The sequence below is a fragment of the Scyliorhinus torazame genome, chromosome 7, assembly GCF_047496885.1.
Source record: "Scyliorhinus torazame isolate Kashiwa2021f chromosome 7, sScyTor2.1, whole genome shotgun sequence".
NCBI lineage: Eukaryota > Metazoa > Chordata > Chondrichthyes > Carcharhiniformes > Scyliorhinidae > Scyliorhinus > Scyliorhinus torazame.
In genome coordinates this window covers 305863472-305880446 of record NC_092713.1, presented here as the reverse complement: position 1 = coordinate 305880446, position 16975 = coordinate 305863472, and the positions used below count along the sequence as shown (strand labels likewise).

Genomic DNA, 16975 nt, shown 5'->3' with positions numbered 1-16975 from the left:
CAAACCCTTTTCCAAACCTCAGCACGTCTGAATTCCTTATTCCCCCCTACTTCTCTTCTTCCTGTAGATCTTCCGAGCCAAACGTGATGTCACTCAGGTGAGACCCACTGAGTGGCCTGACCCTCCCTTATACTCTTATTGCATATGGCCATGGTCCTTGGCCCTTCTGGGAACATAGCGTTAGCAGGAGGCCATTCCCTTGTGCTTGTTCTGCCCCTGAATTAGGTCATGGCTGCTCTGCACTTTAGTTCAATGAGCCTTAATCTGCTTGGCTATTAACATTTTCAATCCCGTGGTGAAACTTTTGTTTGATGTCTTTGGGAAAGAGAGTTTCTAGATTCCTGCCATACTCATTATCCTTTATTAAAGGAGCTATTTAAATGCAAGTTGTTGTTGTTCCAGCCCTCAAATGGTCATTTACCTTGGAATGGGTGGTTGGCAGTTCCTCTTCTCAACCAAAGAAGTCCCTGGGTATCTTCAGCTGCTTCGCTTCCCTCTGAAGAGAGAGTAGGAGGTTTAGTTTAGTCCCCGGTCTAACAGACGGCAGCTCCAACGCTGGACTTCCTGGACACTGAGCTGTCAGTCCAACCGCAATGTCCGAAGAAGCACAGGTGCAGGAGGGGGCCATTCGACCCCTCACACCCGTTCCAACATTCGGTCAGATCATGGGCTGCTCCTGCTCTTCATCTCAACTCCCATCATTCCTCCTCTGCTTGCATCTATTTTAATACTCTTGCCCAACCAAAAGATACCAAAAAAGATACTAAATACTGCAGTTGCTGGAAATCGTAAATAAAAAAATAAAAGACGGGAAATGCTCAGCAGGTGAGGCAGCATCTGTGGAGAGAGAAGCGGAGTTAAAGTTTGAGCTACGTCAAGACCCAGAGATCTACCGATCTCAGTTTTGACATTTTCATCAATAGAACAAAGAACAAACAAAGAACAAAGAAATGTACAGCACAGGAACAGGCCCTTCGGCCCTCCAAGCCCCTGCCGACCATGCTGCCCGACTAAACTACAATCTTCTACACTCCCTGGGTCCGTATCCCTCTATTCCCATCCTATTCATGTATTTGTCAAGATGCCCCTTAAATGTCACTATCGTCCCTGCTTCCACCACCTCCTCCGGTAGCGAGTTCCAGGCCCCCACTACCCTCTGTGTAAAAAAACTTGCCTCGTACATCTACTCTAAACCTTGCCCCTCGCACCTTAATCCTATGCCCCCTAGTAATTGACCCCTCTACCCTGGGGAAAAGCCTCTGACTATCCACTCTGTCTATGCCCCTCATAATTTTGTAGACCTCTATCGGGTCGCCCCGCAACCTCCGTCGTTCCAGTGAGAACAAACCGAGTTTATTCAACCGCTCCTCATAGCTAATGCCCTCCATACCAGGCAACATTCTAGTAAATCTCTTCTGCACCCTCTCTAAAGCCTCCACATCCTTCTGGTAGTGTGGCGACCAGAATTGAACACTATACTCCAAGTGTGGCCTAACTAAGGTTCTATACAGCTGCAACATGACTTGCCAATTCTTATACTCAATGTCCCGGCCAATGAAGGCAAGCATGCCATATGCCTTCTTGACTACCTTCTCCGCCTGTGTTGCCCCTTTCAGTGACCTGTGGACCTGTACACCTAGATCGCTCTGACTTTCAATACTCTTGAGGGTTCTACCATTCACTGTATATTCCCTACATGCATTAGACCTTCCAAAATGCATTACCTCACATTTGTCCGGATTAAGCTCCATCTGCCATCTCTCTGCCCAAGTCTCCAAACAATCTAAATCCTGCTGTATCCTCAGACAGTCCTCATCGCTATCCGAAATTCCACCAACCTTTGTGTCGTCTGCAAACTTACTAATCAGACCAGTTACATTTTCCTCCAAATCATTTATATATACTACAAAGAGCAAATGTCCCAGCACCGATCCCTGCGGAACACCACTAGTCACAGCCCTCCAATTAGAAAAGCATCCTTCCATTGCTACTCTCTGCCTTCTATGACCTAGCCAGTTCTGTATCCACCTTGCCAGCTCACCCCTGATCCCGTGTGACTTCACCTTTTGTACTAGTCTACCATTAGGGACCTTGTCAAAGGCCTTACTGAAGTCCATATAGACAACATCCACTGCCCTACCTGCATCAATCATCTTAGTGACCTCCTCGAAAAACTCTATCAAGTTAGTGAGACACGACCTCCCCTTCACGAAACCATGCTGCCTCTCACTAATACGTCCATTTGCTTCCAAATGGGAGTAGATCCTGTCTCGAAGAATTCTCTCCAGTAATTTCCCTACCACTGACGTAAGGCTCACCGGCCTGTAGTTCCCGGGATTATCCTTGCTACCCTTCTTAAACAGAGGAACAACATTGGCTATTCTCCAGTCCTCCGGGACATCACCTGAAGACAGCGAGGATCCAAAGATTTCTGTCAAGGCCTCAGCAATTTCCTCTCTAGCCTCCTTCAGTATTCTGGGGTAGATCCCATCAGGCCCTGGGGACTTATCTACCTTAATATTTTTCAAGGCGCCCAGCACCTCATCTTTTTGGATCTCAATGTGACCCAGGCTATCTACACACCCTTCTCCAGACTCAACATCTACCAATTCCTTCTCTTTGGTGAATACTGATGCAAAGTATTCATTTAGTACCTCGCCCATTTCCTCTGGCTCCACACATAGATTCCCTTGCCTATCCTTCAGTGGGCCAACCCTTTCCCTGGCTACCCTCTTGCTTTTTATGTACGTGTAAAAAGCCTTGGGATTTTCCTTAACCCTATTTGCCAATAACTTTTTGTGACCCCTTCTAGCCCTCCTGACTCCTTGCTTACGTTCCTTCCTACTTTCCTTATATTCCACACAGGCTTTGTCTGTTCCCAGCCTTTTAGCTCTGTCAAATGCGTCCTTTTTCTTTTTGACGAGGCCTACAATATCTCTCGTTATCCAAGGTTCCCAAAAATTACCGCATTTATCCTTCTTCCTCACAGGAACATGCCGGTCCTGAATTCCTTTCAACTGACACTTGAAAGCCTTCCACATGTCAGATGTTGATTTACCCTCAAACAGCTGCCCCCAATCTAGGTTCTTCAGTTACCGCCTAATATTGTTATAATTAGCCTTCCCCCAATTTAGCACATTCACCCTAGGACCACTCTTATCCTTGACCACCAGCACTTTAAAACTTACTGAATTATGGTCACTGTTCCCGAAATGCTCCCCTACTGAAACTTCTACCACCTGGCCGGGCTCATTCCCCAATACCAGGTCCAGTACCGCCCCTTCCCTAGTTGGACTGTCTACATATTGTTTTAAGAAGCCCTCCTGGATGCTCCTTACAATCTCTGCCCCGTCTAAGCCCCTGGCACTAAGTGAGTCCCAGTCAATATTGAGGAAGTTGAAGTCTCCCATCCAATAGCCAATGTCAATGGATCCTTCAGCCTCAATAGCCAATGGTGAGAGAGCACACCAGATTTCCACTACGGCCGAGCTCTAATTTTAAGGTTGTGCCCCTTTGCTCTGGGCGACACCACCAGCGGAAATAGTTCATCTCTGTTTACCTTATCATCTCCTTTAATCATCTTAAACACCTCAATGTAATTGTTTCTTAATCCTGCATGTTCAAGGAACATAAACCTAGTCTGTGCGAGTGATTCTCAGAGTTTAACACTTTTAGTCCCCGTATCACTCTGGTGAAACTGGAGTAATAATTAAAGCTATCCTGTCCTTCCAATTCTCTTCCCGCACTTTGCGGTGCAGTAATAGAGCCTTTCACCTGTTTCCATAGCTATTAATTTCCGGAACAGGTCGCCAGTCTGTCACCAGGGCCTTACAGCGAGAGGGGCTCCACTCCACATCAAACATGGCTGACCAGGGGCGAAATTCTCCGACCCCCAGCCGGGTCGGAGAATCGCCGGGGGCTGGCATGAACCCCGCCCCCGCCGGTTGCCGAAGTCTCCGGCACCGGAGATTTGGCGGGGGCGGGAACCGCGCCGCGCCGGTTGGCGGGCCCCCCCCGCTCGATTCTCCGGCCCCAATGGGCCGAAGTCCCGCCGCTAAAATGCCTGTCCCGCCAGCGTAAATTAAATCACCTACCTTACCGGTGGGACAAGGCGGCGCGGGCGGGCTCCGGGGTCCTGGGGGGGGGCGCGGTGCGATCTGGCCCCGGGGGGTGCCCCCACAGTGGCCTGGCCCGCGATCGGGGCCCACCGATCCGCGGGCGGGCCTGTGCCGTGGGGGCACTCTTTCCCTTCCGCCTCCGCCACAGTCTCCACCATGGCAGAGGCGGAAGAGACTCCCTCCACTGCGCATGCGCGGGAATACCGCCAGTGGCCGCTAACGCTCCCGCGCATGCGCCGCCCGGAGATGTCATTTCCGGGCCAGCTGGCGGGGCACCAAAGGCCTTTTCCGCCAGCTGGCGGGGCGGAAATTTGTCCGCCGCCGACCTAGCCCCTCAATGTTGGGGCTCGGCCCCCAAAGATGCGGAGCATTCAGCACCTTTGGGGCGGCGCGATGCCCGTCTGATTTGCGCCGCTTTGGGCGCCAGTAGGCGGACATCGCGCCGTTTCCGGAGAAATCCGCCCCAGGTGTTCCTCCCGCTCTTACCGCCAGCTATTGGCAGCTTGGGAGAATTTTGCAGGTTGATACTCAAGCTGTTTGGCCGCGTTATGAATGAGGCGGGACTCAAACCCGGAGCTCCTCGCTCAGAGGCAGGAACGCCACCCACTGCTCCGCAAGCCCCTTCATCCTATCCTTCCTGACTCAAAGAATCATAGAATTCTTACATTGCAGACATAGGCCATTCGGCCCGTCGAGGCTGCTCCGACCCTCAGAAAGAACGCCCTACCTAGGCCCACTCTCCCGCCCTATCCCCGTAACCCCAACTAACCTACATATCTTTGGACATCAAGGGGAAATTGATCATGGCCAATCCACCTAACCTGCACATCTTTGGACTGAAGGTTATAGAAGCATAAGATCATAAAATTTACAGTGCAGAAGGAGGGCATTCGGCCACTGACTCTGCACCGGCCCTTATAAAGAGCATCCTACTTAAGCCCACGCCTCCACCCTATCCCCGTAACCCAGTGACCCCACCTAATGTTAAAGTGCTTTACAACCAATGAAGGTATTTGGCAGTGGAGCTAGTGGCATAATGTGGTTAACGTAGCACATATTCTACACACAGCAAGATCCCACAAATGTGATAATGACCAGTTAGGCTGATTTTAAGTGGTGTTGGTTGGGGGTAAATATTGACTCAGCCACAGGTGAACTGTCCTGTTCAAGACTGGCCGTGGGACGATTTTGCATGCACCTCAGAGGGGCTTGGGTGTAACATTGCCCCCAAAAGGATGGCACCTTTGACATTGCAGCACTCCCTGTGCCTGGAACGTCAGCCTGGATTATGGGCACAAGTGAGTTGTGAGGGTGAGAGAGCGATATCACTGACAATCTGATAGTTTCGAAGCTGACGGGTCTACTGACTGATTTGCCCACTTTCATCGACACCGGACTCATATTGCACTCCACGCTCTGCTGCTTCTCATAGTAATAATCCTCACTGGCGCCTATTCAAATTGCTATGACTCGTGTGAATGATTTACAGAGATGACTCATGGTGAAGGTTTGCACACTGATTGAACTCATTTGTTTTCTGTTGCTAATTGCACTGTTTCTAAGATAACCCGATCACCCAGTTCTATACTTCGCTCCCTCCCGCCTAGCGTCCGATACTGCACAGAGACATAATGTAGATGGACATTATGCGGTTAGATGAGTAAATTCTCATTCTTGTGTTCAAATCCCTCGGAACTTTCTGTCTCCATAACCTCCTCCAGCCCCACAATCTTCCGCCATCTCAGCACACCTCCGATGTTTGGCCTTCCCACGCCACTAGTGGTAGCCATGTCTTCAACTGTTCTTGAATTGCCTTTCTCGACCTCTCCGCCTCTCTGTATCTCTCTCTTTCTTGAAGGTTTCTTTGCAAAAGGTTTAGTGAAAGCTGGAAGTCTCCATTCATAAAGGTTGTTAAGGCTGGGAGTCAATTGGTCCGATTCTCTCTTCAGAGGGAAGTGGAAGGGGCCTTGGAGCCGCTGACGATACCCAGGGAATTCTCCGGTTCAGTAGAGGAACTGTCACTGATCCATTCCAAGAAAAAAAACATTTAAGGGCTGTGGTGGTCACCACTAGTAGTATATTACATGTATTACGGCAATGCCCGTATAGTCGAGGTACATGGGTAAATCCCTGCCTGCTGGCTCCGCCCAGTAGGCGGAGTATAAATGTGTGTGCTCACCGAGCTGCAGCCATTCTGGTTCCAGCTACAGGAGGCATAACATCTTTGCTCAATAAAGCCTCGATTATTCCACTACTCTCGTCTTTGTGGTAATTGATAGTGCAACAACGGGCCGGATTCTCCGTTTCTGCGTCTAAGTGTCAGAAACATCGGCGCCGCACCCGCACCGATTCTGCTGCCGGTGAGGGGCTAGCACCGGCACCGCATGGATCGCCATCAAAACCCATAAAAAACAATCCGGGAATCGCGCTGAAACAATCCACCCCCATACACACTGATCGGGGCTGAAAAGATAGGACAGGTTATGCTGGAGCACCCACACAGCTGATGGGTTGGCTTGGGGCCAGGGGGCAACCAGAGGGGTGCCCCATGGGGGGGGGGGGGGGGTTACCTATACGACCCAGGGCACCAGGTTTAAAACGGGCTGCCAGCGGCATGCACAGCTGCATGGCTGCCTTTCCGGCTGCGGTGATGGTGTTGCGTACCCATTCACCCCGACGCTACAGCGCACCTCCTGGCCACCTACTTCCCCCAGCCCTGGCAGAAGTCCCCGGCCAGCGGCACGGCAACCGGCGAAGTATGGTGGTGCTGGACACTGTCCGTATGCCCTCGGCAGCCACCACAATTTGTGAGAGAACACGGGGACCACTCCTTCGCGAACTCGGCCAATCGGAGGCAGAGAATCGCGGGTGGGTCTGCTAATGCTATGCAAATGGTGTTTCAACGTTGATGCCGTTTTTGAGGAGGCGGAGCATTGCGATCCAGCGTCAAACCGACGCCTGCTGCGATTTCGGCATCGGGAGGTATTCTCCGCCCAATCGCAAGCCCTAATTTCAGCAACGGCCGACGGAGAATCCCGCCCCATAACTTTCATTTAAAAATAAATAAAATAAATAAATAATCTTTACTGTCACAAACAAGTCGGCTACTATTAACGCTGCAATGAAGTTACTGTGAAAAGCCCCTAGTCGCCACATTCCAGCGCCTGTTCAAATAGCTCCTTTAATAATGGATAATGAGGATTGCAGAAATTTGGAAATGCTGTCCCTCAAAACACAATTGAAAATAGTCACTTGTCAGTACAGGACTTGAGTATTGCTGAAAAAGAGACATGCTGTCAAAGTTTTTCATCATTGTACTCATCAGGACATACACACGAATACCAAATTTCATAGGGAACAACAATTTATACTGCATGACAAGAGGGTGCTGATCAGTTGGCAGGTGGACTCTGATTGGTAGATGTGTCACCATGGAGAATGGGCCAGGGTTCAATACAACGCACAATTCAGATGAAGCTAGCGGCTTCACACTGCTACTAAGCAGTAACAACATGGGTGGTCTTCTCCACTAACAAACAAACAAGATTCTGCTCTCAAACCAACATCCAGCCTGCCACACAAGTGAGTAACGTGGTATATGAATTTCAGTGCCAGTGTGATACCTGTTAGAAATCTCTACAATGCAGAAGGAGGCCATCTGGCTCACCGAATCTGTACCAACACTCTGAAAGAGCGCCCTATTTCTGTAATTCCACCTAACATGTACATCCATGGACACTACGGGCAATTTAGTATAGCCAATCCACCTAACCACCTGCACAGCTTTGGACTGTGGGAGGAGACCGGAGTATCCGGAGGAAACCCACACACACACGGGGAGAACGTGCAAACTCCAAGGCTGGAATTGAACCTGAGTGCCTGGTGCCGTGAGGCAGCTGTGCTAACCACTGTGCCACCATGCCGCGCCCCCCCCCCCCCCCCCCCCGTATGTAGATCGTACTTCCCAATGACTTGGGGATTGTACCAAGCTGATTAAGGTTGTAGCCCTTTCAGCTGTTCACAGCAGGCCAAGCACTGACCATACACAAAACGTTCCTGCTTACAAACTCCACAACATTGGACGTGATTCAACGTTTTGGGCGTGTATAGCGGGGTGTTTCTCAGCGCGTGCAGTGCCATGAGCGACCCCGCTAACAAACGAGACTCTTCTTTTTTTTGGCCTTGGCAAGGAACGTCCCGCCAAGGCAGCACTTACAGCTCGTCAGTGCAGGGAGAAATCAGGGGGTCATTTTAATTGCCGCCCGATCTCTCCACCCCCACCCACCCCCACTCCCTGGACTCCCCAGCGCAGCCTCCGGACCCCCCCAACCTACCTCTTAAGGGGTCCTCAAGCCCCCCTCACCCACCTCTTAAGGGCAGTGCACCCCCAGGCCCGATTCCTGGCACGGACAACCTGGTACCTTGGCACTTTGGCACTTCCAGCCTGGCACCCTGGCTGTGCCATCCGGGCACCATAGAAGTGCCAGGGTGTCTGTGTGGCAGTGCCATGATGCCAATCTGGCAGTGCCAAGGTATCTGGGTGGCAGTAGAAGTTCCAGAGTACCAGCCTGCCCAGGGGCCGACCATCCTAGGGCCTCTGTCGGCATGGAGACCCCCTCCCAGGTGCCTTTATGCCTATCCACATTTGTGTGGACCAGAGCTAATCAGCGCCATGGTGAGATCTCCTCGGGCGGACATTCATTCCCAGGCCTCGGGCGAATGGGAGGCTGACATTTTTTTTTAAATTTAGAGTACACATTTTTTCCAATTATCATAGAATTTACAGTGCAGAAGGAGGCCATTCGGCCCATCGAGTCTGCACCGGCTCTTGGAAAGAGCACCCTGCCCAAGGTCAACACCTCCACCCTATCCCCATAACCCAGTAACCCCACCCAACACTAACAACAAAGAACAAAGAACAAAGAAATGTACAGCACAGGAACAGGCCCTTCGGCCCTCCAAGCCCGCGCCGACCATACTGCCCGACTAAACTACAATCTTCTACACTTCCTGGGTCCGTATCCTTCTATTCCCATCCTATTCATATATTTGTCAAGATGCCCCTTAAATGTCCCTATCGTCCCTGCTTCCACTACCTCCTCCGGTAGCGAGTTCCAGGCACCCACTACCCTCTGCGTAAAAAACTTGCCTCGTACATCTACTCTAAACCTTGCCCCTCTCACCTTAAACCTATGCCCCCTAGTAATTGACCCCTCTACCCTGGGGAAAAGCCTCTGACTATCCACTCTGTCTATGCCCCTCATAATTTTGTAGACCTCTATCAGGTCGCCCCTCAACCTCCTTCGTTCCAGAGAGAACAAACCGAGTTTATTCAATCGCTCCTCATAGCTTATGCCCTCCATACCAGGCAACATTCTGGTAAATCTCTTCTGCACCCTCTCTAAAGCCTCCACATCCTTCTGGTAGTGTGGCGACCAGAATTGAACACTATACTCCAAGTGTGGCCTAACTAAGGTTCTATACAGCTGCAACATGACTTGCCAATTCTTATACTCAATGCCCCGTCCAATGAAGGCAAGCATGCCGTATGCCTTCTTGACTACCTTCTCCACCTGTGTTGCCCCTTTCAATGACCTGTGGACTTGTACTCCTAGATCTCTTTGACTTTCAATACTCTTGAGGGTTCTACCATTCACTGTATATTCCCTACCTGCATTAGCCCTTCCAAAATGCATTACCTCACATTTGTCCGGATTAAACTCCATCTGCCATCTCTCCGCCCAAGTCTCCAGACAATCTAAATCCTGCTGTATCCTCAGACAGTCCTCATCGCTATCCGCAATTCCACCAACCTTTCTAAGGGCAATTTTGGACACTAAGGGCAATTTAGCATGGCCAATCCACCAAACCTGCACATCTTTGGGTTGTGGGGGCGAAACCCACACAGACACGGGGAGAATGTGCAAACTCCACACGGACAGTGACCCAGAGCTGGGATCGAACCTGGGACCTCGGCGTCGTGAGGCAGCAGTGCTAACCCACTGCGCCACCGTGCTGCTCTCGCCGGGGGGTGGGGGGGGGGCTGACATATTTCAATGAGCCTACTGACTTACTTAAGTACCTTAACCTGTATCTCGCCCAGCGAGGGAGAAATACAGATCACAATGTCTCACAAGATCTCAGCAGTTCCAAACGTCGCAAATTCTGGCGAGATTTAACGGTTCGGCCGCATCACCGAGTCAAGCTCAATGAGGCCTTTCGATCGCGCCTGTAGTGTCCAACATTAGATGTGATTTCACGATTGAACAGCACTTGCTGAACAATCCTGATTGTGCGAAGAATTATTCTGACAAACAATTTAAGTTTATGCGTTGAGCTCGCAGTGTGGCTCACTTACGAATGCTAGAAATTATATATATTCACACACAGAGACCTGGCTTTCATAAATGTCCACACGTTGTCCTTTCTCAACTGAACAAAAGCTCGGGAAACAGCCATTCTCTGAATCATTCCCCTTGGCTGTGCCTTGATCGATCAGAGCCAACTTACCTGTTTGAATTTAAACAAAAGCTTTGCATTTAACTATTCCTTGGTGCATTCTCCATGGCAAAGCATCTACCAATCAGAATCCATGAGCCAACAGATCATACAGCATAAATTGATGCTCCCTTTGAGATTTCATTTTCTTGTGATTCTGTCATGAGAAGTGCAGGATATAAAGCTTCGACAGGATGTCTCCTTTCTCAGCAATACCCAGTTGTCGATGTCAAAACTAAGGGGCAAGATTCTCCGAACCCCCGCCGGGTCGGAGAATCGTCGGGGACTGGCATGAATCCCGCCCCCGCCGGTTGCCGAATTCTCCGGCACCGGATATTCGGCGGGGGCGGGGATCGCGCCGCACCGGTTGGCGGGTCCCCCCCGGCTATTCTCCGGCCCGAATGGGCCAAAGTCCCGCTGCTGGAATGCCTGTCCCACCGGCGTGGATTAAACCACCTTTCTTACCGGCGGGACAAGGTGGCGCGGGTGGGCTCCGGGGTCCTAGGGGGGGCGTGGGGCGATCTGGCCCCGGGGGGTGCCCCCACGGTGGCCTGGCCCATGATCGGGGCCCACCGATCCGCGGGCGGGCCTGTGCCGTGGGGGCACTCTTTTCCTTCCGCCTTCGCCACGGTCTACTCCATGGCGGAGGCAGAAAAGACTCCCTCCACTGCGCATGCGCGGGGTGCCGTGAGCAGCCGCTAACGCTCCCGCGCATGCGCCACCCGGCAATGTCATTTCCGCGCCAGCTGGCGGGGCGGAAATCAGTCCGGCGCGGGCCTAGCCCCTCAACGTTAGGGCTCGGCCCCCCAAGATGCGGAGGATTCCGCACCTTTGAGGCGGCGCGATGCCCGACTGATTTGCGCCGTTTTTGGCGCCGGTCGGCGGACATCGCGCCGATACCGGAGAATTTCGCCCAAGATTTGTAGATTTTTGTTGGGTGTGGGTATTAAGGGTTACAGAACTATGGTGGTTAGGTGGAGTTAAGATGCACGTCTGCAATGGTTGAAGCTGTGCAAGGGACCGAGTGGCCTCCTCCTGCCGGTTCACACCGCTCCAACTTCCTTACGTGGTGCCAAATGGCCGCTGTGCCAACCCGCGCATGCGCAGTTGGGGCAGCTCTTTCCTGCGCATGCGCGGGCCCCTCACCAACATGGCGCCGGGGCTCTGGGGACGGCCGCGGAAGGAGGTAGGCCCGGGGGGGGGAGAGGCCGGCCCGCCGATCGGTGGGTCCCGATCGTGGGCCAGACCCCATCAGAGGTGCCCCCCCACCACAGGCCGCCCCCCCAGCGTTCCCGCAGGGTTCCCACTGGCAGCGGCCAGGGGTGAACGGCACCGGCGGGACTGTCATTTGTTCCGCCGGCCACTCGGCCCATCCGGGCCGGAGAATCGCCGCTCGCCGTTTGCGCCGATTCTCCGTGCGGCCCGGCGTGTTTCTCGCGGCGCTGGTTTTGGGGGGATGGGAGAATCTTGTGCGGGTGTCGGGGCGACGTGGCGTGACTCGTGCAACTCCCCGGCGATTCTCCCACCTGGTGTGGGGGGGGGGGAGAATACCGGCCCCTGTGTCCTTGGGCGAAATTCTCCCCCAACGGCGCGATGTCCGCCGACTGGCGCCAAAAACGGCGCCAATCAGACGGGCATCGCGCCGGCCCAAAGGTGCGGAATGCTCCGCATCTTTGGGGGCCGAACCCCAACATTGAGGGGCTAGGCCGGCGCCGGAGGGATTTCCGCACCGCCAGCTGCGGAAATGGCGTTTGTTGCCCGCCAGCTGGCGCGGAAATGCGGCGCATGCGCGGGAGCGTAAGCGGCGGCCAACAGTTTCCAGCGCATGCGCAGTGGGGAGAGTCTCTTCCGCCTCCGCCATGGTGGAGCCCGTGGCGGAGGCAGAAGGGAAAGAGTGCCCCCACGGCCCAGGCCCGCCCGCGGATCGGTGGGCCCCGATCGCGGGCCAGGCCACCGTGGGGGCACCCCCCGGGGCCAGATAGCCCCGCGCCCCCCCCAGGACCCCGGAGCCCGCCCACGCCGCCTGGTCCCGCCGGTAAATACCAACTTTGATTTACGCCGGCGGGACAGGCAATTTCTGGGCGGGACTTCGGCCCATCCGGGCCGGAGAATTGAGCGGGGGGTTCCGCCAACCGGTGCGGCCCGATTCCCGCCCCCGCCCAATCTCCGGTACCGGAGACTTCGGCGGGGGCGGGATTCACGGCGGCCAACGGCCATTCTCCGACCCGACGGGGGGTCGGAGAATGACGCCCCTTGTTTCAGATTCCAGCATCTGCAGTATTTTGCTTAATTAAAGAGTAATGTTAAATTCCAAGGTCGTAGGGCATGTCCCAAAAAATAGTCAAATTAAGCATGGACATTGCCCATACGGCCTCCGTTCCTGGCCCACATCCAATATGGAGGCAGCCACCGGATATATTGGACTTGGAAGAGGTTATAAGGTGAGATTACAGAAAGTAGGTTTGTATTCCCTGGAATGCAAGGGTTAAGGGGTGACTGGATTGAATTTATTTTGGCTATTTAGAGGAAATCTTTAATTCTGCTGATGGGGGAGCCTTGAACAAGGGAACATAACCTTAACATCAGAGTGAGGACCTTCAGAAAGAACAAATTAAAAATACTGCAGCCATTGGGAATTTGATAGAAAAACAGAAAATGCTGGAAATAGTCAGCAGGTTAGGCAGCATCTGTGGAGAGAAACATGATTCACGTCTCAGGACAGGTAGAGAACGGGGTTAGATACAGAGTAAAGCTCCCTCCACACTGTCCCCATCAAACACTCCCAGGACAGGTACAGCACGGGGTTAGATACAGAGTAAAGCCCCCTCTACACTGTCCCCATCAAACACTCCCAGGACAGGTACAGCACGGGGTTAGATCCAGAGAAAAGCTCCCTCTACACTGTCTCCATCAAACTCTCCCAGGGCAGGTACAGCACAGGGTTAGATACAGAGTAAAGCTCCCTCTACACTGTCCCCATCAAACACTCCCAGGACAGGTACAGCACGAGGTTAGATACAGAGTAAAGCTCCCTCGACACTGTCCCCATCAAACTCTCCCAGGGCAGGTACAGCACAGGGTTAGATACAGAGGAAAGCTCCCTCTACACTGTCCCCATCAAACACTCCCAGGACAGGTACAGCACGGGGTTAGATACAGAGTAAAGCTCCCGCTCCACTGTCCCCATCAAACACTCCCAGGACAGGTACAGCACAGGGTTAGATACAGAGTAAAGCTCCCTCTTCACTGTCCCCATCAAACTCTCCCAGGACAGGTACAGCACGAGGTTAGATACAGAGTAAAGCTCCCTCTACACTGTCCCAATCAAACACTCCCAGGACAGGTACAGCATGGGGTTAGATACAGAGTAAAGCTCCCTCTACACTGTCCCCATCAAACACGCCCAGGACAGGTACAGCACGGGGTTAGATACAGAGTAAAGCTCCCTCTACACTGTCTCCATCAAACATTCCCAGGACAGGTACAGCACGGTGTTAGATACAGAGTAAAGCTCCCTTTACACTGTCCCCATCAAACACACCCAGGACAGGTACAGCACGGGGTTAAATACAGTGTAAAGCCCCCTCTACACTGTCCCCATCAAACACTCCCAGGATAGGTACAGCACAGGGTTAGATACAGAGTAAAGCTCCCTCTACACTGTCCCCATCAAACACTCCCAGGACAGGTACAGCACGGGGTTAGATCCAGTGTAAAGCTCCCTCTCCACTGTCCCCATCAAACACTCCCAGGACAGGTACAGCACGGTGTTAGATACAGAGTAAAGTTTCCTCTACACTGTCCCCATCAAACACTCCCAGGACAGGTACAGCACGGGGTTAGATCCAGAGTAAAGCTCCCTCTACACTGTCCCCATCAAACACTCTCAGGACAGGTACAGCACGGGGTTAGATACAGAGTAAAGTTCCCTCTGCACTGTCCCCATCAAACACTCCCAGGACAGGTACAGCACGGGGTTAGATACAGAGTAAAGCTCCCTCTACACTGTCCCCATCAAACACTCTCAGGACAGGCACAGCACGGGGTTAGATACTGATGTGTTGGGTGTTCTGGATCACATACAGGTCACCAACACTTGAAGTAGTGCAACACTATTTTATTAAAAGGTTAACTATTTAAACATACTTGAACTGTGGGTAAATACGATACCAGCTTTAACTAAAGACTTTTGCTTAGTCCTAACCAGTTGATGCACTCAGCACATGGTGAATGTCTGTGTTGCAGGCTGTGAGCTCTGTTCTCCTAACTAGCTGCTACTCGAATGAGTGGGAACTCTGATGCCCCCTGTCTTTATAGTGCGTGTGCTCTCACTGGTGAGAGCCTGCGTGACAATAAATAGCGTGTGGTGAATGTTCCTGACTACGTGTGTGCGAAATATTTACAGGACTATGTACATAAAACTAAGCTATTTACATGGGAAGGTGCCTGGTGCAGAAAAAACAGTGTGTCACACAAATAACGAGACGAACACTATATACAAACCACTTGAACGATTAAACAGAAGAACAGAACAGACCAGAGAGTCCATTAGTGCAAGGTTCACAAATTAAGTCTCTCAGGTGGGCAACGAATTCTGGTTGACCGTCAGGGTGGCACACCACTCATCGTCTGGATCGATGCTGTATACAGACAGCGGCTGGTATCTTTGCTTCGGGGACAGCCTGTTTTTCGTTATGACACCGACTCGAAAAGGCGCCTTCGGGTCCTCGGTGTCACTGCTGTGTGGGAAGTCGGAATCGGACTCGGTGACCGTGGGTTGAATTGCCCGAACATTCCTGCGAGGCGGGCTGAAGCGATATGAATTGGAAGGCTGAGCTGCTCGACAGCAGGCAGCATAGTAGCCAAGTCTTCCACATCGTAGGCATTGTCGAGATTTTGCGGGGCATTGCCGCTTTAAATGGGCGGAGCCACAGTTGCCGCACGTCATGACGTCAGCACGTTCGCTGCGCCACCGCGCATGCGCAGTGCGGTCATGCGTGGTGTGCACCTGTGCATTCCGTTCCTCCGCGTCGCCGTCCCCTCGTTTGGTGCGTACAAGCACGGGTGTACGCGAAAAGCATGCAAAATGGCCACCCTAATCCGGGCTGAGGCCCTGGAGGTGCTCAATCAGTTGGGCCCGTTCCGCCTCGTGGGGACCTTGCCGCGCCGTTTCAGCCGCTTGTATATGGGAATACCGACTGGTGACATTTTCATGTAGGACACAGGTCTCGATGGCGATCGCTAGGATTGCTTTACTTTGAGGAGCTGCTGGCGTAGGGGGTCCGACTGAACACCGAAAACGATCTGGTCGCGTATCATGGAGTCGGAGGTGGGCCCGTAGCTGCAAGATTGGGTTAGATACAGAGTGAAGAGTGTTAAACTGAGGCCCCGTTTGCCCTTTCAGACTTGAAAAATCCCTTCGTGATAGTTTGAAGAATAGTGGCTTGGGGAATTGGGCTTTTTCATCTGTGTCCTGGGCCAGTCCTTATCCCTCAACAACATCACTGAAACAGATAATTTGGCCATTAAACCAGTACTATTCGTGGGATCTTGCTATGCACAAAGTGGATGCCACATTTTCAACACTACAGAAGCGAATACACTTTGAATGTATTGCCTGGGCTGCAAAATGCTTCAGGACTCCATGAGGTTGTTCAACCTTTAGTGATGGTTGAGGGATAAATATAGGCCTGAATTTTAGAGAAATCCTCCCTGCGCTCCCTCGAAATCGTGCTAGGTGGACCCTTCCATCCACCTGAGAGGAGTGCCGTCCCCTTTGAACCCATTGTTTTATTGCTCGCTGAACACTGTCGAAGAGCACAAGCACAAAATCCGGGATAGTGCCGCTCAAAAGCCTCAGGCACTGGTTATCACTCCCCCGTCCAAGGAATGGGCTTCCAATTAGGCCACTCAGGGATGGTGTCAACAAAACAGTCTTTCACACAAAGCAGGGTGGAGATCAGGAACTCTTTCCCCCCCAAAAGAGTGTTATGGCTGTGGGTCAATTGAAAAATTCAAAACTTGAGATTGATAGATTTTTGTTGAATAAGGAAATCAAGGTTCATGGAAGCAAAATGGGCTTAAGGAGTTCATCGCCAGATCAGCCATGATTTAATTGAATGGCAGTGCGGGCCGGAGGCATTGAATGTTCCTGCTTTCCAATCCTATGTCGCCTCCAAGGGAGAGATAATTAGAGGGGAAAGTTTAGCTATAGAACATTACAATGACATTACCATGTGGCTTTTCTCAAAATCCATACAACCTGGATTCTTGACCTCTTTGCAGTCGCTATTGCGATCAATCTTATCTTAGAAACGCAGGATAGCCGGCAATAAAACTGCTATAAATACACCTCATAT

General features: G+C 52.1%; 1 protein-coding gene across 2 annotated transcripts in view; it reads right to left on the bottom strand.

Moving 5' to 3' along the window:
- The window catches only part of cdx1b (caudal type homeobox 1 b), a 57205-nt gene that overhangs the window by 22988 nt on the left and 17242 nt on the right, over window positions 1-16975 (bottom strand). Inside the window, exon 2 of one of the 2 annotated variants that reach the window (XM_072512704.1) lies at window positions 422-496. The exons of the other annotated variant lie outside the window; for it this stretch is intronic. Coding sequence (XP_072368805.1) covers window positions 422-496 — 75 coding nt within the window. The remainder of the gene's footprint in view (window positions 1-421; window positions 497-16975) is intronic. 2 annotated transcript variants of the gene reach the window in all.